The sequence below is a fragment of the Lipophrys pholis genome, assembly GCF_963383615.2.
Source record: "Lipophrys pholis genome assembly, chromosome: 1".
Taxonomy (NCBI): domain Eukaryota; kingdom Metazoa; phylum Chordata; class Actinopteri; order Blenniiformes; family Blenniidae; genus Lipophrys; species Lipophrys pholis.
This window is the reverse complement of record NC_137635.1, coordinates 27,950,371-27,976,989: the sequence shown is the minus strand read 5'-3', so window position 1 is coordinate 27,976,989 and position 26,619 is coordinate 27,950,371. Positions and strand designations below refer to the sequence as shown.

At 43.0% G+C, this 26,619-nt stretch overlaps 1 protein-coding gene across 3 annotated transcripts; it reads left to right on the top strand.

The window, feature by feature from the left end:
- Positions 1–766: 766 nt before the first annotated feature.
- On the top strand, positions 767–26,619 carry atp6v1h (ATPase H+ transporting V1 subunit H). 3 transcript variants are annotated; one of them, XM_080468295.1, is made up of 15 exons: positions 1,676–1,741; positions 1,842–1,903; positions 2,053–2,197; positions 3,792–3,891; positions 5,171–5,260; positions 6,904–7,017; positions 9,719–9,823; positions 12,062–12,121; positions 13,048–13,145; positions 14,440–14,632; positions 18,985–19,163; positions 19,386–19,511; positions 20,207–20,308; positions 22,265–22,378; positions 25,630–26,619. In XM_080468295.1, the coding sequence occupies exons 3-15, from the start codon at positions 2,094–2,096 to the stop codon at positions 25,697–25,699; spliced, it is 1,455 nt and encodes a 484-aa protein (XP_080324421.1). In that variant the 5' UTR covers positions 1,676–1,741; positions 1,842–1,903; positions 2,053–2,093; the 3' UTR covers positions 25,700–26,619. The 3 variants fall into 3 exon arrangements, with proteins under 3 accessions (XP_080324420.1, XP_080324422.1, XP_080324421.1); XM_080468294.1 differs by lacking the exons at positions 1,676–1,741; positions 1,842–1,903 and adding an exon at positions 767–828; XM_080468296.1 differs by lacking the exons at positions 1,676–1,741; positions 1,842–1,903; positions 12,062–12,121 and adding an exon at positions 767–828.

The following is a 26,619-nucleotide window of genomic DNA, read 5'->3' as shown; positions in this document are numbered from 1 at the left end:
TAGGGTTTGATTTCTGATTGGCTCGTTAGAGCGACACACTTTTTAAAACCTGAAACAAGCCAGGGACAGAGAGGACAGACTGTCTTCACTTCTGAGGTGCCAATCCAGGTATGGGGACGATTATTACTGTTGGAAAACCATTAGAAGGTGGATTTTGCATAATATGACCCCTTGAAGGCCCTTTATGTTTATACAGAATTACAAATTAAATATGTACAAAGTGAGCCAGGTTTCACTTTGTGTTCCGCTGGTAGTTTTCTGTTTAACACTGTGGTGGGGAAAGAGCTTCACTGAAAAATGACTGTGGATTGTGGGAAATGCTCCTCATAACTTTGTTTATGTGATTACGTGGTGTTTCACTTGTTCCGTTATTGCCGGATTATTGTTCATTCATGTTTTGTGCATTCTTGCTGTCTTGTTCTCAGAGCTTTCTGGGCCTTGTGTGTGACTCTGAGGGGATGTTACCTGTGAGCGCCGCCCTCTGAGCTGAGAATGTACCTGTGGTTCCAAATAAACGCTGTTCTGAGCAATGCATTCCGTCTCTCGGTCTTGTATGCATGCTGGTGCTACAATATTAACAGGAGTAATCAATAAAGTAACTCTACTTTTGAAGGAATATCTCGGAGCCAGTAATCAGATTTCTTTTTTCAAGGTAACTGACATGATTAGTTGTATAATGCTGTATGTCTGTGTCTACTTCTTTATCATTTGTATCTACTGCTGTATGTCTATGCGCGTGCATGGTGGAGCCGCATTCAAGCTGTGCGCGCGGCCGAGTTGTGATCACATGACAGACACGTGACGGTGTGTATCAGCTGTTCGCACAGGGTGAGTTTCACTCTCTTATTCTGCCTGATTTCAACTTTTATCAAACCGACACGAACCTGTGGTTTTGATCTGAAGCGAACCGTCTGAGTTTAGTTGTATTTCTTCTCTAGAAGCACCGGAAGCAGCTTTAGCACCGTTAGCCTCCGTTAGCATCGTTGCCATTGCTCCCCATTGGTCGCGAGCACGGCGCTCAGCGGACCGTGTTTGTGTCGCTTTTAGCGTCATTTTCACATTTTCCTTTCTCTTGTAAAGAATACAAAGTGTAGAGTATGGATGGAGTTGAATGTGCCAGGGCGTGCAGTGCCTCGGTTAGTGTCAGTTTTCCAGAAGATGATGCTGACTGGTGGTGACATTGTGAGCTAGCTGTTAGCTTGATGCTACAGGGATTGGAATTAAATTATCAAAGATTATTTTCTACGTCTGTCCACGAATCGCACGTTTTGGTTGTGATGATCAGACATCTGTAGCTCCAGAGACGGTTTGCTCATTGGCTGTGATTTTATTTCTTTTGAACGAATGTGGACTGACACTTCACTGATCTTTAAACATGGACAACACAAGATAAACAAACATTATCGAACATAATCTAACCACAAATGTGTCCCCTTTGTTTCTGTAAGAAGTCAATAGATTAAGTACAATTTAATTCAACATGTTTTTAAAATACCTGTAATGGTAAAAATGATGGGAAACAAGTATAATATCCACAAAATGTCTCTTGGGTTGAAACACAGTGAAATGTTTAAAAATACTACACTTAAAAATGACATAAATTAATTTAAATAAGAGTTTTCTCTTTCAGCTTTGTTGCACCTGCTTCACTTCAGTTTGTTTGTGTGACCCTCCAGAAAGAAGTGAAACATGTTAATGTTGGAGAAGTCTTGATTTCTGTAGCCTTTGTTCAGTTCAGCAGGTGAAACAGCCGCTCCTCGTCAATAAACCAGCGACAGCAGTTACATCTAATACAAATGTAATATTCTGGTATAAATCAAGCGTGCTCATTTGTGCTGCAGGACTTCCTGCCTCAGGACCCCCCACCCCCCAAACCCTGCCTGCACAGTGTTTGGTTTCCCAGGTCTGCGCAGGAGAAAGTTATTGTGGTTTAATTCTGTGACCAGTCATCTTCTGTGCTTCCAGTAGTCATAAGAATTTAAAAAAAACAAAAAAAAACAAACACCTTTCTACATGTGGTAGTTTGATTTTCTGTCTGGGTTTCTGTTTCAGATTATTTCACCAGGACACACTGTGTGGGAGAAGATTAGAAGATGGATATCCGCGGCGCCGTGGACGCTGCAGTCCCAACCAACATCATTGATGCCAAGGCAGCCGAGGTCCGAGCCACCATGGTCAACTGGCAGTCTTACCTCCAGTGAGTTCACCTCACAGACCCACACTGTGTTCCATCACCTGCACACACCTGGAGCAGCAGCCCGTCCCACTTCACACTCCAGGGTCAACATTGAGATCTGTTTATATTCATGTTATATGACAGTCTGCAACCTGCAGGACCAAAACACAAGTTTTTACCAAAACCAAACAAAACATGTCTAAACTTGTTTTGGCTCTTTAAAAAAAAAAATTTTTTTTTTTATTTTTAGCCATTTTAGCTTATATTCATTATCTTTTTTGGCAGGTTTTTTTTTAAATCATTTTTACTGTCCTCTTGCTGTGTTTAGTAGTTTTCTCAGTTTTAGATCTTTATCATGACTTTATAGGAGTTCCTCTGCACATATCAAATGTAAAGCTCTGCTCATGAGGCTCTGGGGCTCCTCTGGGGCTCCACGGCTGTAGGTTTTAGACCTGATAAAGGTGCAATACGTGAGACTTAATAGAGAGATTTGGTGACAGCATTCGCTCCCTCTGTCTGTGCTTCATTTAGATTCTCTGTTAACATATGTTGTACTACTTTTCCAAGTATTTTTCCTGATCTTTATCTGAATTTGCTCACAATTTGTTCACTTGAACTGAAAACAGCCCTCAGTGAGCATATTATTTGACATTAAATGTTTTATGACATAAAATAAAGAGATTTATAAGCATTTACTGAGAAATAAAAAGTAGAAGAAGTCATTTTTAGTCCAATCAGATTTGTATTCATGTTAATCATTTTTGATCATTGTGGTCAATAAACTTTAAGTTTTGATCTATTTTTTATTTTTCTAAATTACATATAATTTATTTTGTAGTATCTGGTAAATTGCAGAAATTGCTCACGATGATACGTAATGTGACATTGTTGTTTCCTCTCCCATGATAGTGAAGAAACGCATCTTTGTGTTTCACTTCTCTTATAGCTCTCTCTATAGCTGGTTACCATCAAAACCTGACCAGAAGGAGTTCATTGCCTTCACTATGTCATCAGATTAGTGTTTAGTCTTAGTTATTGTCGCCCCAAAACTGTGTTATCCCTCTGATGAGTTCAGATGAGAGGATTTTGACTACATTCTGGGAGTATTTTCAGTTTTGCAGGTCTAAAAGCAGCAGTGATTCACCATCCTGCTGTTGAGGCTGGAGTTCATGATTCACTCTCATTCCCACATATCACATGATTTACTTCCAGTAGTAATGTGTGAGATGGTGAGTCTTTGTGGAAAAAAAAAAAAAATTCCTCCATTTGCTATTTTCTTTTTTCTTTTTCATACAATCAAACAACGTAAAAAAGACTTTGTGTCTTCAAATCACAATTATCTGGAATCCACTGTGTTTCTCATGAAATTTTCCAAAGCCCACCTGTTGTGTTTTCACACCTTCATCCTCACTTTGGGCTTCAATGCTAAGGCTACTTTGCTAACAGCTCTGTCTATTATTATAAATTGAGAAAGTGAGGAAGTGCTCTACTGGCTGCTGTGATGACCGAATTTCCCCATGCAGGTTTAATAAAGTCTGATTGAGTCTCATCAAGCACACTGTGCACATGTGATGAGGAGCGTTGTAATGAAACGACTTGGTTCGTCTTTTTGCAGGAGTCAGATGATCTCGGCGGAGGACTGTGAGTTCATCAAGAAGTTTGAGGTGGCCAACTCTGAGGAAAAACAGGCCATTCTGACCAAAGAAGGACATCAGGTACAGTCACTCTGCTTTGTGTGAACACAGATGCCTACTCCAAACAGAAGGCACTCAAACCCATGACTTTCTTGTTGTGAGATGAGAGTGCAAACCACTACTCCACCATGCAGCTGTCATAACTTCACATTGCAAGAATGGAATCGTCCTTTACTGTTTGTCTGTGAGCGTTGAGTTCAGTGTTGTACAGCTCTGTCTCCTCACGCTGGCTCAACTGGCCACGTCTTCGCTTTTAGACTTTAGACTTAGACTTTAGATTTTGCTTTATTAATCCCTTGGGACGACTCCGTCAAGGAAATTTGAGTTCCAGCAGCTTAATAGAAGAGGAGCAGCACAGAGACAATAACAAAGATGAGTTACAGAAAAAAAGGTAATTCAACTTAACTAAATATAGAAGTGGCAAAAAGAATTAGACTCCTAGCAAAATATAATACAACATATAGTTCAAAAAATATAAAATAATATAAACTCATAACCAACCTTAACTTAACTAGATATAGAATGTCAAAAAGAGTAAATATAACTCCTACCACAATTTAGTACAGAAAATAATATAGACTCTTAACTAAGCTTAACTTAACTAGATATAGAAATGGCAAAAAGAATAAGACTCCTTACAAAATATAGGAGTGAAAGTGGCTGAAGGTTAAATTGCTCTGTGGTTACAGGAAGAATTATTGCACAAGTATGATCATTTGCAGTGAATAGACAATTAGATATTGAACAGTTTTGCATTATGGGATGTGAGATGGAGGACGGTGAGGTGGATAGCGGCTCCTGCTACTTGCCTTCTGTCCTCTGTCCCCTCCTCCCCCCCAGTGAGGACTTGTACAGCCTGATGGCCTGAGGGACAAAGGACTTCTTAAGTCTGTTAGTCCCACATTTGGGAAGAAGCAGTCTCTCACTGAACATGCTCCTCTGGTTGTTGATGACTGTGTGCAGAGGGTGTCTGGTATTGTCCAGAATGTCCAGCAGTTTATTCAGTGTTCTTGCCTCTGCTACCGTCACCAGAGAGTCCAGCTTCATGCCGACTACAGAGCAGTTTGTCCAGTCTGGACGTGTCCTTCTTGGAGTGTAAAAGAGGACACTCTAGAACAAATCCTGAGCGATGTGGAGTAGAAGGAACATGTATGTCCGTGTGCAGCCTCGTGTGAAAAAGCACTGAAATGTGACAGTGACATGTAAAGTAAAACTTCTCTCACATTTGGCTGAGCGGGTCTTGTTGGATTCATCCAGTTGGTCATGAGATACGAGCGCTCTTGTTCTTTCTTCCTCTCAGTGTGCAAAGACCTTCCTGAACCTGATGGCTCATATCTCCAAGGAGCAGACCGTGCAGTACATCCTGACTCTGATCGACGACACGCTGCAGGTACACACACACACACACACACACACACACACACACACACACACACACACACACACACACACACACACACACACACACACACACACACACACACACACACACACACACACACACACACACACACACACACACGAACCCTCATCAGAAAGCTCATATCAGATAAAGATGATTATTTGTTCAGGACAGTTCCTGTAGAACATTTCAATCAATAAATGGAATGAAATATTTTATAAGGTTGTTACTGCCGTGTAGAACAAAATGATTCTCAAACCATTTCAAGGAACAGTTCACAGCAGTAACTAAACATAAAGGCACAAAGTAATGGAAGTAATGTTAGTTCCACTTTTCATGTTATTATGAGGTTTCACATTGTATTCATTCTACAGTTTTACTCTGTACTGTGGTATTCATCCCTGAAATTATCTAACTGTATAAGGTAATCCACTTTACTGTTGAATGATTCAGCTGTGGCTGCGTTATGGCTTTATGAGATGTCTTATCGGACACATTCAAGCTCGGAAGGAAACTTCGGGCTACGAGTCAGACATGCTAACCACTCAGCCACTGTGCCCCCGATAGTAGCAGTAGCAGTCGATGTCTTATCAGTGAAGAAATGGACAGGTGGCGAAACATTTTGTTTACTTCTGAGTCTGAATGTGACGAGAGCAGAATGAACCCCTTCAAATTCCAGGCCAGCGATGTACGAGGGAGACACACGGTAGAATAGCTCCGTTAATTCTGACTTAAAACTTCAATAATAGACAACGACATCCTCGCTACAATTGTTGACATAGTAGAGGACAGAAGACATTATCCTGGATGGGCGCTTCAAACTGAAAAGTAGCCGGAGAACTCAAGGAACTCCACGGAGACGCTACCTTGTTGACTGAGAAAAGCCTGGACCTGGAGCGACGCTCAAATCGTCAGAATCTACGCATGTCTGGGTTGAAATAGGCCACTGAAGATGGTAATGTCCCACGGGAATTCGCATCTGTGTTGATAAAAGAGGCTTTGAACTTGGAACGCGGCGCCGCTGGTCAACAGAGCCGCGAGGAGAAAGTCCGGAGGCGATGAGCCGCCACGCCATTTCATTCTAAGAGTCCACTATTGCCACACTTTTGAGGATCAGTTAGCTCAGTTTATGATATTTTACAGGCCTGCAGATTGATCTGGGTAAAATAAAGTCAACTTGGGAAAAAGAATTAGGTGTCGAACTATCTGTGGACATATGGGTGAAGGAGCTGAAGTTCTGCTCTGTTAATACACAACACTGCCTCATACAATTTAAGTTACTGCATAGACTGTACTACACCACGGCAAGGCTCCAGAGAATTCCATGAAGTTTCGCGGGGCCGTGATATCCCATACAATATGTGTTGTACCTTGTTCCTCTTCTTCAGGGAACAGAAGTTATAACTTTAACATTTCATTTAATTAATGTGATAGCACTCAGGAGGGGGTGTTTTTTTTTTTTTCTGTATTTAGTTTTACTTTTGATGTTACCTGTATCTTTTTGTGCCATTTTCTTTTCTGTTCCGTTTTGGCAAATTGAAGCTCTGACATCATTGGATCCGATATATAACACTTCTTTGGCTTTTTAATAAAAACATTTGAAACCAGAATGAACCTCTTCTGTCCGTCAGGAGAACCATCAGAGGGTGAACATCTTCTTCGACTACGCCAAAAAGACTAAAAACACCGCCTGGTCCTACTTCCTGCCCATGCTGAATCGACAGGACCTGTTCACTGTCCACATGGTGAGTGTGTTGATCCAAAACCTCCCCATCACAGATGTATCAACACTCACAACATAAAAATCACAAAAGACTGGCTGAACTGTGACCAGGGGTGTGTCCACCAATCAAGTCAGTCCTGCTTCACCAGATTGTCAATAACAGATCTTTTTTCACTTCATTGTTTCAACGTCAAACCTTGAGACAAGAGGACAAGTCGAACAGCTAAAATAAAAAAAAGACTGAAAACAAAAACTTAACAAACTGAAACTAAAACACTCCAAGACGGAGAGAGAGAGAGAGAGAGACGGAGACAGCTTTTGGCTGTAAGACTATTGGACAATGAAGCCCCGTTTCCACTGCACAAACTGTGCCAGTACGGTTTGGGGTTCCGGCGTTCCCACTGCCAAAGTGTTGAATGGTACCGAAATGCTGCGTGCCGGCAGGGACGGACGGGCGGCCACCTCCGAGCTCCGGTCCTGGACTGGAGTGGTGGCCAGCCGGGGTCATGTCTCCCGACATTTTACGCTTTGCCGTTGCGTCCCGTCACGTTGTGGAAACGGGGCTTAAGGCACCCGTGTGCCTGGGTGTCTGCCACAGACATCAATCTTTCACACATCCTTCTTGAATCATAACAAGGCATCAATAATTCCTCAGAGCTCTTTATCCTCAAAAACTGCTCATTAAGTAGTGACCTTCTAACACACACACACACACACACACACACACACACACACACACACACACACACACACACACACACACACACACACACACACACACACACACACACACACACACACACACACACACACACACACACACACACGTTAGGTGGGACCCAGAATGGGGTATTCCTGCTCTCACATGAGGCTGTTTCTTTATGAGCCGTTAGAGAATGAGGGAGTTATTATCTCCAGCCTTCACCTTCTGCCTTTCTCTGTATTTCTGCACTTTCCTGGAGTTGAAATCAAACCAGCTGAAATGCGTCAGAATCTCTTATGAGATCAGGCTTCAACATCGCTTTCAAAGTAGATCCTCTCAAACAAGGCTTCTGTTTACAATTCATTCACACATGTGGAGAGAACATCTATACACACAGGCCCACAGCACAGCATCGAACCGGGGTCCAGCACCGCCGTCCATTAGGGAAGCACCGATCCACATTTTTTCACTTCCGATCCGATCCCGATACCTGAATTTGGATATCTGCCGATACCGACACTAATTCCAATACCAGAGCTCTGTTTGGTTTAATATTATTATAATTACTGTTGATTTTATTTGAGGCTGTAATAAACTCCTCTCTACAGTAAAGTATGAAATGTACTAATGTATGTTTGTATTCTCCCAAAAGACAACTTGAGGTTAGTATCAGGTCAGAAAAAGAAGCAGTACAATCAACTTTTGTTCAATTAGGACAATGTGGAGGTCTGCGTGACGTCATCATCTCATAATAAACTAGTTCTATCTTTAAAACCTCAGAATGACTTTATTAATCCCGGGGAAATTCTTTAGCAACGCAGCACCAACACCAGAGTTTCCAGCTCAAACACAACACAAATGATTGGGACTATTTTCACAGAGTTTTACGTGGAGTAGGATGCAGCTTCACGGAGGTGTGAATCGCCTGCTGCATCGTGGAGGAGCTGCTGTTCATTGTTCTGATGCTGCGGTCAGCGCCGTTCTCCTCAGCGAGCTGCCGTTTTAAAACGGTGACGTCTGGCTGCAGAGCGGCGCCTCGCTGCTTTGCAAATGTCCACGTTGTTTTGCTGCTTTCTGAACGTAAAATCCGTCCAAACAGCAACATGTTGTCATGAAAAGTCGGATAGCACAGTGCTACTTCCCTAGCCTGTTAGCTGGCTGCAAACTGTGGAATGGATTTCCTGACTCATTCCTCCTGGTCTCATTGAGACCCGCCTCCCTTCAGGAAATCCAGTCCACATTTTGCAGCCAGCGACCAGAGCAGCAGCAGGGAAACACTGTGGCGATTGTTCCAATTCCAATCCGTGAATTCCATTGGTATCTGAACACGATACCGATACTGGATCGAATCGGCCCCATCCCTGCTGTCCACTACCACACAGCACCACTTTATGAGATGCTGGCATCTTCTCATAATGTGCTCAATCAAAAATACTTCACTTACCTCGAGACTACATTAATGTTGTTACTGTTGAAATGTTTAAATGGATATTTGTTTGCATTTATCAGTCTGAGAAATGATTAGCTGAAAATGAACAAATCACATAAATTCCATGTGATTTACACTCTGTGGAGCTGATGACGTGGGCCAGATGATGCGTGTCTTCCAGGGATTTCACAAAGTACTTTAAATCGAATTAAAAAAAATAAAAATTTTGTAGCTGGAGATTGGTGTGAGCATATCACTGCAACCTGGAGTGCTTTGTTTTCCACTTCAGTACAAACTCCTTGTCCTTGAGTGGATAAATGAATGAATGTGCTCATGAAGCTGCAAAGTGCGAAAGTTACCAGTTAGCAAGCTCATATGCCCACAGTGTTCACATGACAACCAGAAACAAGTGATCATGAAACCATCTGGTGTGTTACAAACGATGCTGTTCTCACACATGTAGGCCAACATACAGCGGAGCCGGCCGTTTCCATGTTAACTGAGGCCCTCATATTATCCTTCACATCAGCTCCTCAGAAATGTGGCAGCAGCAGGTTGATGTGACTGTGAAATGGTCTGTTTGTGTGCCAGGCGGCGAGGATCATTGCTAAGCTGGCTGCTTGGGGTCGTGACCTGATGGAGGGAAGTGATCTGAACTACTACTTCAACTGGATCAAGAGCCAGCTCAGCTCACAGGTACAAACCCAGCAGCTCTCTGTAAAACACATCATATCGATTAATAAACAGAAGACACAGTGTGTGTTTCACTTTCACTGTGTGTTTTCAACAGCAGTCTGGAATACGGTGGGGCATGCACTTAAACCCCAGTTTAACACTTTCTAGTGAAAATGGTAAACTTCCATTGTGTTTTGTTGTTTTGAGTCTCTAATAACATGAGCTTAAAAAGACTGCTCCCACAATGCATCATTTTCCAAACATCTCCATCCCAACAGAGAAAGCACAACTTTTCTGAACGCGTAGTTCTGCACAGGGGCAGTCTGGTGACAGTCAGCAGTTCACATGTGAGCGCAGTGGTTTGCGCCTCACAGCAAGAAGGTCCTGGTTCAAATCCAGCCGGGGCCTTTCTGTGTGGAGTTTGTTTCCCCCCGTGTGTGTGTGCGCCCGCACATACGCGTGGGTTTCCTCCAGGTACTCCGCTTTCTTTCCAAAGACATGCACCTTCGGTCCCTGAACAAGACCTTCTCCTGCTCCCCTCTGAGCGCTATTCTGTGTGACTGCTCCCGATGGGTCATTCGGTCAAAATTACCTCAAGGGGATTTTTGTTTTAAATAAAAAAACAAAAAACAAAATAGAGCTCTAACCCAACAAAGGCAACATTTCCGACCATTTACTCACCATCATCTGCATAAGTAGAGAACATTTCGTCCATACAGATACTGAGTGAAAGGAGCGGACATGAAAACCACGGTGGTCTGAACGTTCCTCATGCTCCTGTGTGTATGGTGATCATTTTAACAGTCTGCTACATTGAAAACAGAAGATCCACCTTGGTGCGAGGACTGAGCCCATCAGAGGACAAAAGGTCATGAATGCTTGTGGCGACACATAAACTCTGTAGAATAAGGTTTGGAAATATATAGAAAGTTGAGATTTTGGCTCCTTAGCCTGTGAAAACCTTTGAATCCATCCATCCATTCATGTTCAGGGGCACTGGAGACCATCCCGGTGTACTATGGGTGAGGGCAGGAACCACAGGTCCATCCCAGGACAAACACACAGAGACCGACACGTCTAGGGGAAATTTAGTCCTTTTGCACTGTGGGAGGAAACCAAAGTACCGTGAGAAAACCCACGCACACACGGGGAGAACCTGCCAATGCTCCACAGGAAGGTCCAGGGCGGTATTCGAACCCGGACCTCCTGGCTGTGAGACGAGAGCACTGACCACTCCTCCACCGTGCGGCTCCACTCGTCATGAGACATTAAAGGTGTTTGCCATTCCTCATAGAGCGGTGTCTTCTCAACGTTCACTCTGGGGTCGTCTGGGCTCACGGTACACAGCACATGTACGCTGGGGACAGTGACTCCATCAAAACTGCTGAGTAATGATTCCTCCTGTCTTTTGTGCATCTTGACTGTTCCAACATGTCCTCAGCTGATCTTCAGTCACTTCCCAGCCTGTTCCTCATCTGATGTGCATTTCCCTCTGCAGCGCCGCCGTCTGCCAGCATGTTGTCAGTCAAAGGCCTTTTATACAGTAAAGTGGTCAGACGGGATATTTTTCATGAACATGTCCACCTGTCACCTCCTGTCCTCGTTGTTTTGTTTTGGTTTGGTTTTGTTTAACAAACTGATGAAAATGTCTGGTTTGCTTTGAAATGTCATGAAATGAACTGATGTGCTTAGAATATTACAGACCATCATGACCTTGTTAGCAGGAAAACACCAAAGTAAAGATAGAAATCAAATGTCTTTGGTTTGGAGAACTGCTTTTCTCAAACAGAATAATAATTGACTTAGTTATGTTGTGATTCATTCTCTCCATGAAAAAAATAACCAAATTTCTCCTCAGGTAATTCCAGGAAAAAATTGTACTATGAATTGTACAAGAGATTATTTGGGGCATAATACATCATATTGAATAACCCCTGACAAGACTAACTAAATGTCTTTGGTTATACGGAGCTTTTATATTGTTGAATGTTCCATTTGTACTATTGGAGAGGATTAGGGCTGTAACACCCCCACCCCCCCCCCCCCCCCCCCAACATTTTAATGACTTTTGTCAGATTTTTTCTGAGAACAATGATTAAGAATGTGTTAAAATGATCTTTGAGTAAACCTCCAGTATCTCTGCAGTGTGTTGAGACTGAGTGTCTTCTTCTTCTTCTTGGGAATCAGTGGCTCGCTGGTCCACTGCTGCCGGTGTAACTCACCTCGGAGTGATGGTTTCTTTTGTTTATCTCTCATTAGAATCTACATGGTACAGGTCCAGAGTCAGGCACAGGAGCAGGCACTATTTCCCCCAGTGAAGTGAGTATGAGTGAAAGTGCACCATCGAAAGGACCGAAAAAAAAAAAAAAGCCAGAACCATCCGAGGAAGGGTTTTTTCAAGCTGGCGTCTTCTCAGCTGTTGCTGGACTTGTTCCTTCTTCTCGTTGCTCCCTCTTTTCTCTCTCTCATCCCGTTCTTACACGCCAGCCTCCCATCAGCGATGGCAGATTGGTGGAGCCATGACTCCGTGGCCTCTCATTCAGACAGCATGATGTTTGCTGCCACTGGTTGTTTTCAACTGTTTTAGTGAAATCTGCATGCCCAAAGCCAATTCTCTCTTCAATGCTCTAATCGCATGACAAACAGCTTTGTCCTGACCATTACAATAACAAGGGCAAATTGAAACACTGGCACAGCTGCAGCATCCTACCATTTTAGATCCCATACCTGGTCAATCAGAGCGTAATTATTCTGAGAAGCACCCTCAGAAACCTGGAAGTGACTGCTCTCTAATAACTGACCATCCTGTTTTCCTCTGCACTTTTATGTAGGTAACCTCTGCTCCTCTGTTCACCTCTGCCCGTTTCTCTGCTGGACCTCTTTGCTCTGTCTGTTCCGCCTCTTTTTAATTAACAGATTAATGTGATCTATTTCCTCTTCTCAGCTTCCTGCACTCTAATCTCAGTTTAGGTGTGAGGGGACACTTTGCCCTGCTGTCGCTCTGTATTGTGGATCAGTGTGCAGTCTGGCATGTGGTAATGTGTACATATGATGAGCTGCATGTGCATTGCCTCAGGTCTCATAGGAGAGTTTGGAGTGTTCTTCCATATGCTTTGTCTTGCTTGTTAACTCCTTCAGAAGCTCACTAAACTGTATCTGACTGTCTAACTCCTGCTTTGTTCTCCTGACTCACCTGGTGGCCCCCTGCTGCCGCCCCACTGAGCCTCTGCCTCTGTCCATTGCAGAGCTCTCAGTACGTCCAGTGTGTGGCGGGCTGTCTGCAGCACATGCTGAAGGTTAATGAATACAGGTTCGCCTGGGTCGAGGCCGACGGAGTCAACTGGTAAGAGTTCTAATACATGTCCTTCACGTTTACATCAACTGGAGAGATAATATATTGTTATCTATATATATTGTTACCAAGAGCTCCACACATTGTGCTACAGAACAGTGTTACAAGACTGATGAGCTTCAGGATGGTTACTAAACTTACTGTCTGATGTAAATGTCTCTCCGCACAATGTTCTAACGGCTGTTCGCTCACATTGTAAATGCTCCTATGTTACATTTTGAATAGCTCCTGCTCACTGTACGGCTAACTGTTACGGCTTTTCATATTCTACTGAATTTTTTCAGTATATCAGTAATCTTTGTAGTTTTTATCAAGCCATGTGAGGGTCAAAGTGAGTATAACTACCAGAAGGGAGCGCTTATTTCCCTGCATGATGTCACAAAGGGAATGTCTGAATCTCCTGCCCACATTCACAAAAAAGTGGTGCGAGGGAGGTGACAGACTTTCTTCACTTCTGGGGCCTCACACACAGCCTATGGGGACATACTACAGTTAGAAAACCATTAGAATGTGAATTTTAGATAATATGGGACCTGTAAAGTCTAGAATACAGTTATCACCAAACCCTAGTCTAAGCATGAGAACACACACGCACGCACGCACGCACGCACGCACGCACGCACGCACGCACGCACGCACGCACGCACGCACGCACGCACGCACGCACGCACGCACACACACACACACACACACACACACACACACACACACACACACACACACACACACACACACACACACACACACACACACACACACACACACACACACACACACACACACACACACACCTCTAAAACCTTGTGTTTTTAGTGATTGATGTTCAGAACATGAGATATTATGCGGCCATGTTTGTGAGGAGAATTAATGTAAAGTGAAAGCAGCAGAGACACTCCTGATCATGTTCCAATCATTCCTGCTCTATAGTCTTCATTTAGTGCCATATAATCATATTTCGTGTTTCTATCCGAGCAGATAGTTACCACATCTGCGAGATCCACATCTCTGCACTTAACAGTTGTTTGTGCAATTGTACGCTTGTGGTTCAGTTGCAGACATTAGTACTGTATGCAGTGTTTTCACTGTCTCCCCTGTCATGTCTGAACATATTATTCTGGGCTGTGATCACAATTAATGGAGCAGCACTGCGAAGGTACACGCCTGTGAATGCTCCTTTCATTAGTAAACACATAGTAGATAGAAATGTGAGCCTCCTCCCGGCACTCTGCTCCTCTCTCCTTCATTACAAATATTCACTCATGCATTTTGGTTCTTTGTGTTCAAGTATCACCGCTGTGCTCAGCAACAAGTGTGGCTTCCAGCTCCAGTACCAGATGATCTTCTGCGTGTGGCTGCTGGCCTTCAGCCCTCAGCTGTGTGAGCAGCTCCGACGCTACAACGTGGTGCCGGCGCTCTCCGACATCCTGCAGGAGTCCGTCAAGGAGAAGGTCACTCGGATCATCCTGGCTGCCTACAGGGTCAGTAGAGGATTCTCAGATTCTGTTGCCCTCAGCGCTGAGGGAAGTCATGAAAGAAAGACACAATCACTGTTTTTCAGCAAGCAGCCCTCGGAAAGGCTTCACTCATTATGAGTCAGGCCCCAAAAAGAAATTCAGCTTTTCTCACTGTCATCCAATCTAACCCTCGCCACTTTCTGCAGGTCATTTTATTCTTAAAAAAAACCCCACAAACAGCTGCAGTCTCCTTCCTACCAGAGATAGGGAAGATCAGCACCCGCACGGTACATAATAGTGATCCCAATGTGAAAGAAAAAGGCAGAAAAGAGGAGAAATGCTAGTTGTTAGTCAGTAGCTCTGCTCCATATGAAGAGGATTTTTAAACAATGCCTATTTCAGGTGGTTTCTATTTTACGCACAATGACGATGTGGCTTTACTCCTCTGTGATCTTTTCCAAAGCACACATGTCCCACACTCTGAGCTGCTCTTGAACATGCTAAACAAGCTGCTCACACTGAATTACAGAAAAACACAACAGAAACTGGAGGACAGGATTGTTTTTATTATTCATCTAAACTTTGCTGGTGCTTCATGTTTTTATAGTTTTTAGCAGAATGTTAAAGCACCACTACGGAACAGTCGCATTGTGAATGATCCGTCTAAAACACACTCAAATTATTCCTATAAATCACTTATGTTTGAAATGTGGTAAAATGGTCTGTCCGTCATCAGTACATCTGATCACTGCTTTGCTTTCACACTTCCAGAGCAAAACGCGACTCTCTAGCAGTAGTGACTGTTAAAGAGTCGAGCCTGTAAAGGACCTCTCAAAGTGATTTATGTTCCATTAATCACCCCACTGTGATTGTTTCCAAACTTCTCTTTTATGATGTGACTTCTCAGAGCTGCACAATACATGACAAACGATTTGTTACCGTCATGTCAATATTTGCAATATAGAGTTTTTACCTTCATGTCAACTTAACCAGTCAGATGAGTCCCGCTGCACCAAATTGCGTTGTCAACAGATCATATTTCACGTCATCACTTCAAGATCAAACCTGGAGACAACAGGACGGAAGTCATAAGAAAAATGACTGAAAACATCAGAAACCACGACTGAATCACTGCAGGAGGAAAGTGAGACATGTGTGTGATCAGACAAGAAAAACTAACCGTTGTCTTGTTAAAATTGGGAAAATGAAAAAATATTATTTGAAAGTACACGCCTCCACCACAGAAACATCACTATCACAAAACTCAACATTTTCTCATGGTTTGTGTGCAGCCTTCATGCACTTGACTAATTCCAAATATCGTGCCTATCAGGAGATTTATTGCTCTGCTTTAATACCAAGAAGGCCTTTGTGTGGTTTGCAGCTTGCACCTTCTGCACACACGGTATCAAACCTCACGCACAATATTCACATGGAGCACACGACCTCTGCAGGAAATCTGGATATTGAAATGAAACGCTTCAGTGATGGGCTGGATTCCCTCTAATCAGAGTGCCTCTGTGACCTTCTTCTGAGCACAATGGGGCGATAACGAGCACTGATTCTGCCTTTTTTTCTTTTTTTGGCATTTTCCGTTAAAGGTTGCCACAGCGAATCACAGCCTGGGTCTCCGTGTTGTACAATGAGGGATAAAGTGACATGACAGGCTGAAGAGGAAGAAACACGTGATCAGAAGCGAGCTCAAGTTAAAGTCCATTTTTATTTGTGGCTTTGGTCTAAAACAGCCATTTCTGGATGGGAGTAGGAAACAGGGAAAAGAAAGGAATCGGCTTCATTCACACTTCTTTACCTGCTCCCACCACGACCATGGACACTCCTCACTCCTACACTGGACCGACCTCTTCAGGCATCAACTGTCTCACACAAATCATTTTAAACCCAACTTCAAATAGAAAGAAAATACTGTTTGTCCGGGTTGATTAAGCAAAGAATCTCAAAGCACAGAAAAACGTCGACTTGTACTTGTTAAGCTTCCAGAATCCAGGAGTAGACTTTACACTGACACACACTTCAGTGAAAAAACAGACTAATGTTCTCTAACCAGTGAGTGAAAAATGCTTATTTACTCACATTGAAACCAACAATTTCTCACCCATCAGGCATCAAGACAAGAATCCTGTATTTCCTGATGTTAGGGCTTCGTTTGAGCCGTTTCACATGATATTCACAAAAGTCAGAAACACGCACTTCAATCCAGATGAATGTTCGACCCAAAACGAAAACATACTGCTAACTCACCCTGACTGACAGGCCCTCAGTAGAGCGCAGACCTTCACCATCACAACCTGGCATTGTTAAGGTTAAATGATGATGTCCTGTTGGTTCCTATTTCCGCAGTTTTTGTGGATTTGTTCTTAAACGATTAACCGTTAACGTCCCCAAATCTTATCAATTGGTCCTTGGATGATGACAAATCTTCAATCTGAGTCAGTGAGACCAAAACCTTAATAACTCCTTAGTTCCAGGCGCCTCCCTCATTGTTGCTGTTTGATGCCAAAAGCAAATTAAGGAAAGAAAAAAACCTAAAAAATAAACCTGAAGTATTTATTGTTGTGTTGTTTAGGTAAGTGCCTTTTCCTTATTTTACTCAGCTGTTTGCACTTTATGCTGCACAGTTAAACAGGTGTTTGCTGCTACAAGCATATATAAGAGCAGCTTCATGCTGGTGCGATAAGCTGAATGTTTTACATTCAATTTACGTACGATCTGATACGTCGACTAATCGAAAAAATAATCGGTGATTAGTCGATTATTAAAATAGTAGTTTGTGGCAGCCCTGGTTAGGACCTGTGCTGGTTTTTATTGAGATGGTGGGTTTTTACCTTGTTTGGGCTGGAAACAGTGAGTCGGCTCTGGCAACCCTGGCGCTGACCGGTGTCGTGGGACGTCACACCTTCTTCTGTACATGCGAGTCACTTTGATAATGTCCACACTGCAGTCTGATGGACGTCACGTTTAAAATGTAGTGTGAATGATCAAGACCTGGGATGATGTCTCTTGATGACGTCTGGAGCCCAGACTCCTCTGGCTTTAACTTCATTTTAAAGGAGGTGCTTCAAGGTTCTTCTCCCTCTCTGCTTTCTCCTTTTGTTTTGTCCTGTGTGACGTTCCCTTCAGGGGATCCCATCTTCCTGGTGTTAATCAGTTCCCATGTCACTGCTCGTGACACAGAGCTGTCACGTCAAGCTGTTATGATGCGCCACAAAACAAATGACATGAATAAAACAGTTCCAGTTTTCCACTGTGCGAGGAAACCAGAGAACCTGGTCAACATGCAAGCAACAAATAAAAACAAGCTGTGAGTCAGTGTGCAAACCACTGCACCTCTGGGCGGCTTTTACTTCCACATCCCAGCCGATGGCCCGGCGTGTTGTTTCCTCTGGAGGCTTCATGTGAAGTGAGATGGTTCACTTCAGACTTACATGTTGTAAGATTCTCCTGCAGGGTTATTTTTACAATCCTCTGAAACAGAAACACTCAACATAACTCTGCATGCCACTGTGTTTTTCCCAGATGTCCTAATTATGCAAATGGAAGCGCTCACCACATGGGACCCACAAAATGATTTGAATTATCCCGACCATCTGGAAGTCCTTGAACACATCCTCAAAGGCAGTGCTGCTGTCCCTCTCATGTGTTTGCCTCAATCCAACTTTGGGAACTCAAGTTCTTGTTTTAAAGCAACAAAAGAACAGAAAATGATGGTGTGTCTTGCTGCAATAAGCAAAGAGCAGCTCTCCACATTTGCCTTTTTGATCATAAACACATTTAGGCATATAGAGATTCAAGATCTCTGCAGTTAGAATAGAACAGGAATCATCAACCTCTTGAGAGTACCAACTCCATACCAACCTGGAGTTAAACCGGACTGTCTGCTTCTCAGAACTGCTCGGTAGCCGGAGTTCACCTCGGACTGGACTGGGGCTCTTTAACCTTTGTGACCAAAACAGCTGCTTTTATTTCCTTCCGACATATTCGACATTCACCTGCAGCTGAAACACGTTTCCTCTTGAAGAAGAAGATAATACAGCTCAGAGTCGTGGCTCCTGTTGAGTTTATTACAGTTTTTAGACTTTTGAGACATTTTAACATTTCTTAGTTGTTTTTCCTTCATTCCCACTTTTAGAAATGTACACAACAGTTTCTACTCTCTGACCATTTTATCTGTTTTAGTCGTTTTAACCGTTGACACAACTTAAGCGAGTTTGAGCTGTTTTATCCATTTTCACTGTGCAGCGCTGGAGTCCCAGCTTCTCTACTCACATCAAACATGCAGCTGAAGCAGAGGAAGTAAAGCCACTGAATGAAGCTCTATTTTCCTCTGAGGGTTTTTACTGAGTGTCTTTGTGTCCCAGAACCTCCTGGAGAAGTCTGCTGAGAGGGAGACGCGTCAGGAGTACGCTCTGGCCATGATTCAGTGCAAGGTGCTGAAGCAGCTGGAGAACCTGGACCAACAGAAGTACGATGACGAGGACATCACAGAGGACATTAAGTTCCTGCTGGAGAGGCTGGGAGAGAGCGTTCAGGATCTCAGGTACCCGTCTCTCCTCATGAATAACAAGCAGTGCCAATCCCTGGTACAGATATTACTCGACTGCTGACTGACACTGGTTCCTCCTCATGGAGGTGCTGTGATGATGTCCCCTGCATGCTCCCTAACCACAGCTTCCCTCAGCACAGCGTTACAGAAAGCTTCTTCTTAAATCACTATTAGCGCAACGTCACTTCTTTGTTTCTGGACGGTTTTGGTCCGCAGCTCTTTCGATGAGTACAGCTCCGAGCTGAAGTCCGGCCGCCTGGAGTGGAGTCCCGTTCACAAGTCTGAGAAGTTCTGGAGGGAGAACGCCGTGCGCCTCAATGAGAAGAACTACGAGCTCCTCAAGTAAGAAAGAGCATCTTGCAGCTTCCAGAACCAGGCTCCGGCCCAGGTTCACTTTGAATGTGTGTATCAGTGTTGTGAGAACTGAGAACCTTTCCTGAAGGTTCTCTCACACTCCTCACCTGAATTCACTGGCCATCAACACTCCAGCTCACATTTACCAAACCACCTCCAACTGAGGAGGAGAAACATGGACGATCCAGCCGCATCACTTCTCACTGCTTTGAATAAAACTATAACTGAAGCTTGGTGCCACTGCTGGCTTTACTAATGTTAATCCGAACATTAAATATCTTCAGAAATCACAGTAAAAGAAACTAAAGTCTGAGTGTTTGATTATGTTACAGGAAAAATGCTCCAACTTTCTGATTTTCTCTCAAAACAACTTTAGAATCATATTAACAACCGACAGGGTTCCAGTTATTCTCTCAGAACCAGAAGGATTTTTATTGCCAGGTACTTTCCCCAGCATGAGGAATTTGTATTGTTGTGAGGGTGTAAAAACACAAAAGGAACATTAGATGTGTGCAGCAACACATCGTCAGTGGGGTAAAACTGACCCGTCTCACGGCGGTCTAATAATAGGTGTTGGTGGGTGGAGGCTGTGTCAACTGGGTGGAGACCAATCTGAAATATGTGACAACAAATGATGGTGGAGTCTTTTGTTTTAAGTATTTGAATGTTTCCTTTCTCACCAGGATCCTGACCAGGCTGCTGGAAGTGTCTGATGACCCTCAGGTCATCGCGGTGGCAGCTCACGACATCGGAGAGTACGTCCGTCATTACCCTCGTGGGAAACGGTGAGGCTCCCTGATCCATCCTGCAGTTTGAGATGTGATGCACAGTATAACGTTTCTTTGATAGAGCAGATGCACACACGGAGTTGGTTTTATATTTAGCTCTGTGTTGCGGACGAGGTCACATTCAACACAACGGGAAGAATTTCCTTTAAAAAAAAAAGAGTTTGACAAACCTTAAAAAGACTGAGGTTATTATTTTTATTTTCTTGAAGTGAATTACTTCCTGGGACAATAAGGATATCGGGGAAAAAAGCTAGTTTGATTTAATGAATAGAAACTTAATTTATGTCGCCAAGTATTTATTGCAATTGTCACTACACACAGGTGGACTGATGAGAAAGCAGCAGTTACTTTACTGAGTAACTAGTTACTTTTGGTATATTAGTATAGGAGTGTTGTCGGCCCCTGTTGATTAGAGAGCTGGAGGAGAACAGTAAGAATCACTGAGGACACTTGATGGTAGAAAATAAAATACTATTTTAGTTAAGTATTAGATTATAGTTTAGCTTAATCTTTGAATTGTGTGAAGAAAACTCTGCTGTTTAAAAATACATTATATGTTGTTATACTCCAGGGCCTTCAGATTAAAATTACACAATACACAACCTTTGAATTTATTATTGAATTTTGTTCATCGCAATGTGATCAATCACATGATGTTCTGTAATTAGTTGTGATTAAATATTTTGCCCAGTACTAATACTAATACTAATACTAATACTAATACTGATACTAAAGACAGAACCCTCCATGAAGGAGGAAGAACCTGTCTGATAAATATGATTGAAGAAAGGTTGAGTGCTGAACCTTTAACCCTGATGAAATGATCCAGTCTCTGCAGTAGGACGTCATGATCAATAAGCTCAATATGATCAGTAAGATCAATATGATCAATGCAGCACTGAGATCTAACAGGACAAGAAGAGAGACGAGGAAATGACAGGAACATTGAAGAAATTCAGTTTGTCTGATGAATCTACGTATTTAAACTGTGTGTAGAATTCAGGCTTCTGTCGGCAGGACAATACAAACATTCTTCCCATTGTGAGTGGAGGCAGGGAGGCTGGGCCGAAGCCGTTTGCTCCGTGAGATGTGATCAACACACAACTAATCAAAGTGCTCGGCACCACACAGAGCAGAGCAGCAGCTCTGCTCTATCATACATTTTCATTCAATCAACCGAGAGTCAGACAACTTTATTAAACACAACACTGCTGACGTGTAAAGCACCCGTCTATCGATCCTCCTTCTGCATCCCTTTGTCCTGCACTTTTCATCTCACCACAACACAGGTTTTGTAACACGTGAAGCTCTGGGTCTGATGGGACTCGAGCTGTCCGGTGTTCAGGGTACGACGGAGCCACTCAGCCCTGAACTCGGATAACTGCTCCTGCATCACCTCGCTTTAATCCAAACACTCCGAACGGCTTAATGACAACATGGTCCTTTTGCTTCGGCGCTCTCATTGCTCAGAACAGCCAGAGCTCAAAATAAACAACTGCACTTTTCTTTTAGATCCAAATGAAGGAAAAAGGTCTTTCTAAACACTTATATTAGGACGAATGCTGTCATCTGAACTGAGCATAGATATGTACAGTAACATATTCACTGTCACTCGACAGTTAAAAATAGCTTCACAATTATTCCAACTTTATCCTCATCATCACATCAATATTCACAATATACATCTGGCTGATTATCACATCTTACCTTTTGTGCATTTCTGATTCAGAATCCTCCAATTTCTGCTCAGTGCTGGTGACCTGACCCCCCCCCCACTGTCCGTTTACACAAAGATGATCATGTCTGGATGCAAAACTCCTGCAGCGCGTGCGCACACACACACACACACACACAGGTTACATTCAGTCAGAATCCAATGAAAGACCTCAAACATGAGAGTAAGACTTATTTACCACCCTGATGTGTTTCACAGTTTTCCTCCTTCCATTGCAGGGTGATTGAGCAGCTGGGTGGGAAACAGCTGGTGATGAACCACATGCACCACGAGGATCAGCTTGTCCGATACAACGCCCTGCTGGCCGTGCAGAAGCTGATGGTCCACAACTGGTAAGAAACACAGGCTTTCAGCTCATGTCGCCCTCAAACATCAACCTTACTTTTCCCATGTAAATATACTGATGGCAGGGAGTTAAACTGGTTTAGGTGAGTTATAAACTGGTTTAGGTGAGTTACAGGCTGGTTTAGGTGAGTTATAAACTGGTTTAGGTGAGTTACGGGCTGGTTTAGGTGAGTTTCAGGCTGGTTTAGGTGAGTCATAAACTGGTTTAGACGAGTTCTATCCATATTAGAAGCACTGAGCTCCTTCTGCGTCCCTGGTGACTTGTACATGTACTTGTACACGTAGTTGAGCTGAACGGATCAGGTCGGTCCTTCATGCTGCCCTGATGAATTTTCTACTTTTAAGTCTTGTTTTCTTTTCTTGCTTCTGCTGACATGTTTTGAAGGACATAGTTGTACAATAAGCAAGTAGAAACATGCTTCTACTTTCTAAAACACATGGGCTCAGTTCCCTTAGCAACTGCAGGTAGACATTTATGATCAGAGTGTATTGAGTTGGTTGTCCTTGTGGTCTCTCAAGTGTAGGCTCAATAATGAAAAACGTTTGCAATCTTATTTTAAAGAAATACACATTCACCACTAGGATTTCACTCCACAGGAAATATAATCGTTCAGTACAAAACCAGAACTCCTGGATTTTATGCCCAGAAAAGCAGCCAGAGGCTGTTTAGTCGTCACATCATTTGTCTGAAGTGCATGAGAAGACATTTACTTTTTCTTTTCCTCACATGTGTCTATAGATGATGATGATGATGATGATGATGATGATGATGATAATACCTATTGCAGACTGAGCTGCTGGGTTATTTGTTTTTTTTTCTTTGTAATTATTCATTTATCTTGGTTTTAGTACTTCTGGCTTCTGTCTGGTTGTCTTCAGCTTGGATGATTGATTGATTGATTGATTGATTGATTGATTGATTGATTGATTGATTGATTGATTGATTGATTGATTGATTGATTGATTGTGCTGCTATAATTTTTTGGTACAAGCCTGTTACTGTCGTAGCTTTTATTCTTAACGTAAATCAGTATGTTGACATTATATTCAAAGTCCCTTTTTTAAAGAAAAACATCAATTGTATGTTGTTGTTTTTCCATTTAAAATGTTATTGAATTATTTAATAACAAAACAACATACTTACACAAATAATAAAGACAATAACAACAAGCCAAATGGTACACTGTGCAGACAGACTAACCCCTCTGGGTCCTGGTATTGATGAAACATGGCAAGTTAAAATAAAAAGCAGCACGAGATTGAGAGGAAAAACATTCATATGTGGAAGGAAGGGAGGAGCTCAGTCCACCATCATAAGATATATTCTATCTTGGTTTTTTTACAGTGAAGGCTGACGTGACATGAGGCATGCGTTCAGTAATTGACAGTTTGTTGTATCGTCTCCAGACTGTGACTCTCTGGTGTTTGTCTTGACGTGTCCATCACGTCTCAGACATTAGAGACATGAATGAAGTCTGCAGTGTGACGAGTCCAGGAGGCCTGCCGCCTTTGTCTTTTGTTTCTGTGAGAGCGACGGCGCAGCCTCAAGGCTGTTTGGTCGTATAGATTCTCGGAGCGCCCACACTCCATCACTTCCACTAAACACAAGCGTGTGCGAGTCGTTCAGCAGAACCTTTGTGTCACATTTTCTTCTGTTCTCTCCTCGAGTGGCTCGCCTTGTTTTCACATCACTTCTTCCTGTCATCACTTTTCCGAGGCCCCAGTCGTCATGACAACAGCGTGGCTAAATCTGTGCTACTGTCGTCTGTGTGCCCATCATCGTCTTCACTTTACAGGAGAATAAGTAGAAAAATGTGATATTTTTGATAGATTTTTTTTTACTCTGTTTATCTGTGACATGGTCATGATGTGATATTTGTTGTTAAGGCCAACGCACTACTGTACTCTGTTGTGGGGATTCCTCTCCTTCATAACAGAGAGTCTGAAATAATCACTTCATTAAACAGGACGACTGGTAGTTCTTGATAGTTATTATCCAAACAGCAAATATTCATTTTATCTGAGTGGTACTGACGCTTGTACGAGTTAAAACAAAGCCCAGCCGGGTTTGCGGGAGGATGAATGTTTGAATGAGAGCTTCTGAGCTGCAGCTGTGAAAGATGGCGTCTTCGTGTTGGTCCATTAGCATCAGCCTGTAAACTGCTGAGGCGGTGGAGGTTGTAGTCACATTAGTGTGGACAGAAACACGCTTTGCAAGAACAAATATTTATATTTTGTTCTATACAAAACCAATAACGGGAGCTTTTTTTTGGATGTACTCTTTGTACTTGAACTAAGGTAAAACAAGGCGGCGTGTTTTCTGAAGGTCATGACATTTCACTGCTTTGGCTCCTTGGAGATTAAACTGGGCCTCATGTGGCCCCGGAACCAAAGTTTGAGACCCGATCTGCACGAAATCACCACTGTTCTTTCGTTTTGAGGACATGTACAGTTTGTACAATACTCTGCTCATGAGCAGTTTTTAATCAACCTGTCAGGGAGTTTTTCCTGTAAGCAAAGTTTAAATAAAATATATCAAAAATCTTTGATATTCTTAATATTCAACCCTGGTTTTTATGGATCTCAATGAGTTATTAAGAGACTAACATAAACAGCAAAGACTTTGAATCATTTCTCTCACACGTTTATAATGACCTTTAATGATGGACGCAGGCTGATCAGAGGCGGATGACACACCTGAATTGAATCCTGCATTTTGGCCAAATAAAGTGACCGACACAGAGAGTGGACATCATACATGAGCTAAAGAATTACCAGCAGATGCAGAAAGCAGGAATTTCCATATTATTTAATGGTTTCTGCTTCCCACAGTGGACTGGATGATATATAACGGGTTTATTTTGTATACCATAATGCTGTGAAGTAGCTGGCCTTCCTACTGAGGTGAACTACAGAGCTGCGGCGTTGGACGGGTCCTCGCACACTGGAACGTGGTGGTTTGGTGCACGTCGAAATTTCTAAACTGTGAAAAACACTGCAGCTCAATAAGTGTAGAGTGGATTCTGCTCTGCTGCGTCGTCACAGCTAAACAAGGAACCGATGGATGAATGGACTTAAAGTGAAAGGATCACAGTTGAATGAATTAAAGCTTCGACCTTGTGATGATGTGAAGCTGCTCAATCTCATTGTCCTGGTCACAGGATGTCTTGATGATCTGTGTGTTCAGTGTGTTGGACGTATCGGTTGTTTGACCCGTCCTGCTGTTTGTCTCTGACAGGGAGTACCTGGGCCGACAGCTGCAGTCCAGCGACCAGCAGCAGGACCAGGCTGCACCACCCAGGAGCTGAACATGTGGTTGTGCCGACCAGTGGGAACATTTCAAGAATCCAGCTTAATTTTCCGTCACTCTCCTCCATGTGACTTGAACCTGACGGTGTTCTCTGTGCTTCTTCAGCTCCGTGATGTTTAGTGGTTGACGTGGTTCTGTGTGTCTGTGTAAATGTACAAAACTGAAAGATATTTAAGTCAAACCAGTGAAACACTGTAAGAATTCTAATAAAGATGCTGATATGTGACGTTTATGTTTCGCTTCTGTTTTATTTCCACACGAGGTGATGAGCTCATCGTTCCTGTGTGACTGATGGTCCTGGTCCGTTTATCTGTGACAGTTGACATAGTTAGGTTTTCTTTACATAAACTGTCGTATGAGAAACGTTGGGGCACCATTATTCCATTATTTTGATTATTTTTATTTATTGGTTGTTTGTTTCAGCAGCTTCCTCTTCGCTTCCTGTTAAATGTACAATAGAATTTAAAATCCTTTTAACCTATAAAGGTTGTAAGAACCAGACTCCATCATATCTTAAAGACATTTTTGCCCCATATTAGCCAGAACAACACAAGGTTCTAAGAGTGCTGCCCCCTGGAGGTTCCTAGGTTCTCTAAAAGTAGACTGGGAGGCAGAGCTTTCAGCTGGCAGGCTCCTCTTGTGTGGAAGCAGGAAGCCTCTTCCTCCCTCCAGAATCTCTGACGAACCAAACTGAAGTCGGATCTCTGTCTTGTCTGGCCTCTCACTTTCTCTCCTCTATCCCCTCTAACCAACCGGAATAGCAGAAAGCCGCCAGCTCCGAGCCTGGTTCTGCAGGTCTCTTCCTATAGAAAGAGTTTTTCATTGCCACCATCTCTGTTGCTCGTGGATTTCTCTGTAAAACAGCCATGAAATAATTTCATACTCGATGCTATTAAATAAAGTTGAATTGAATTGGTC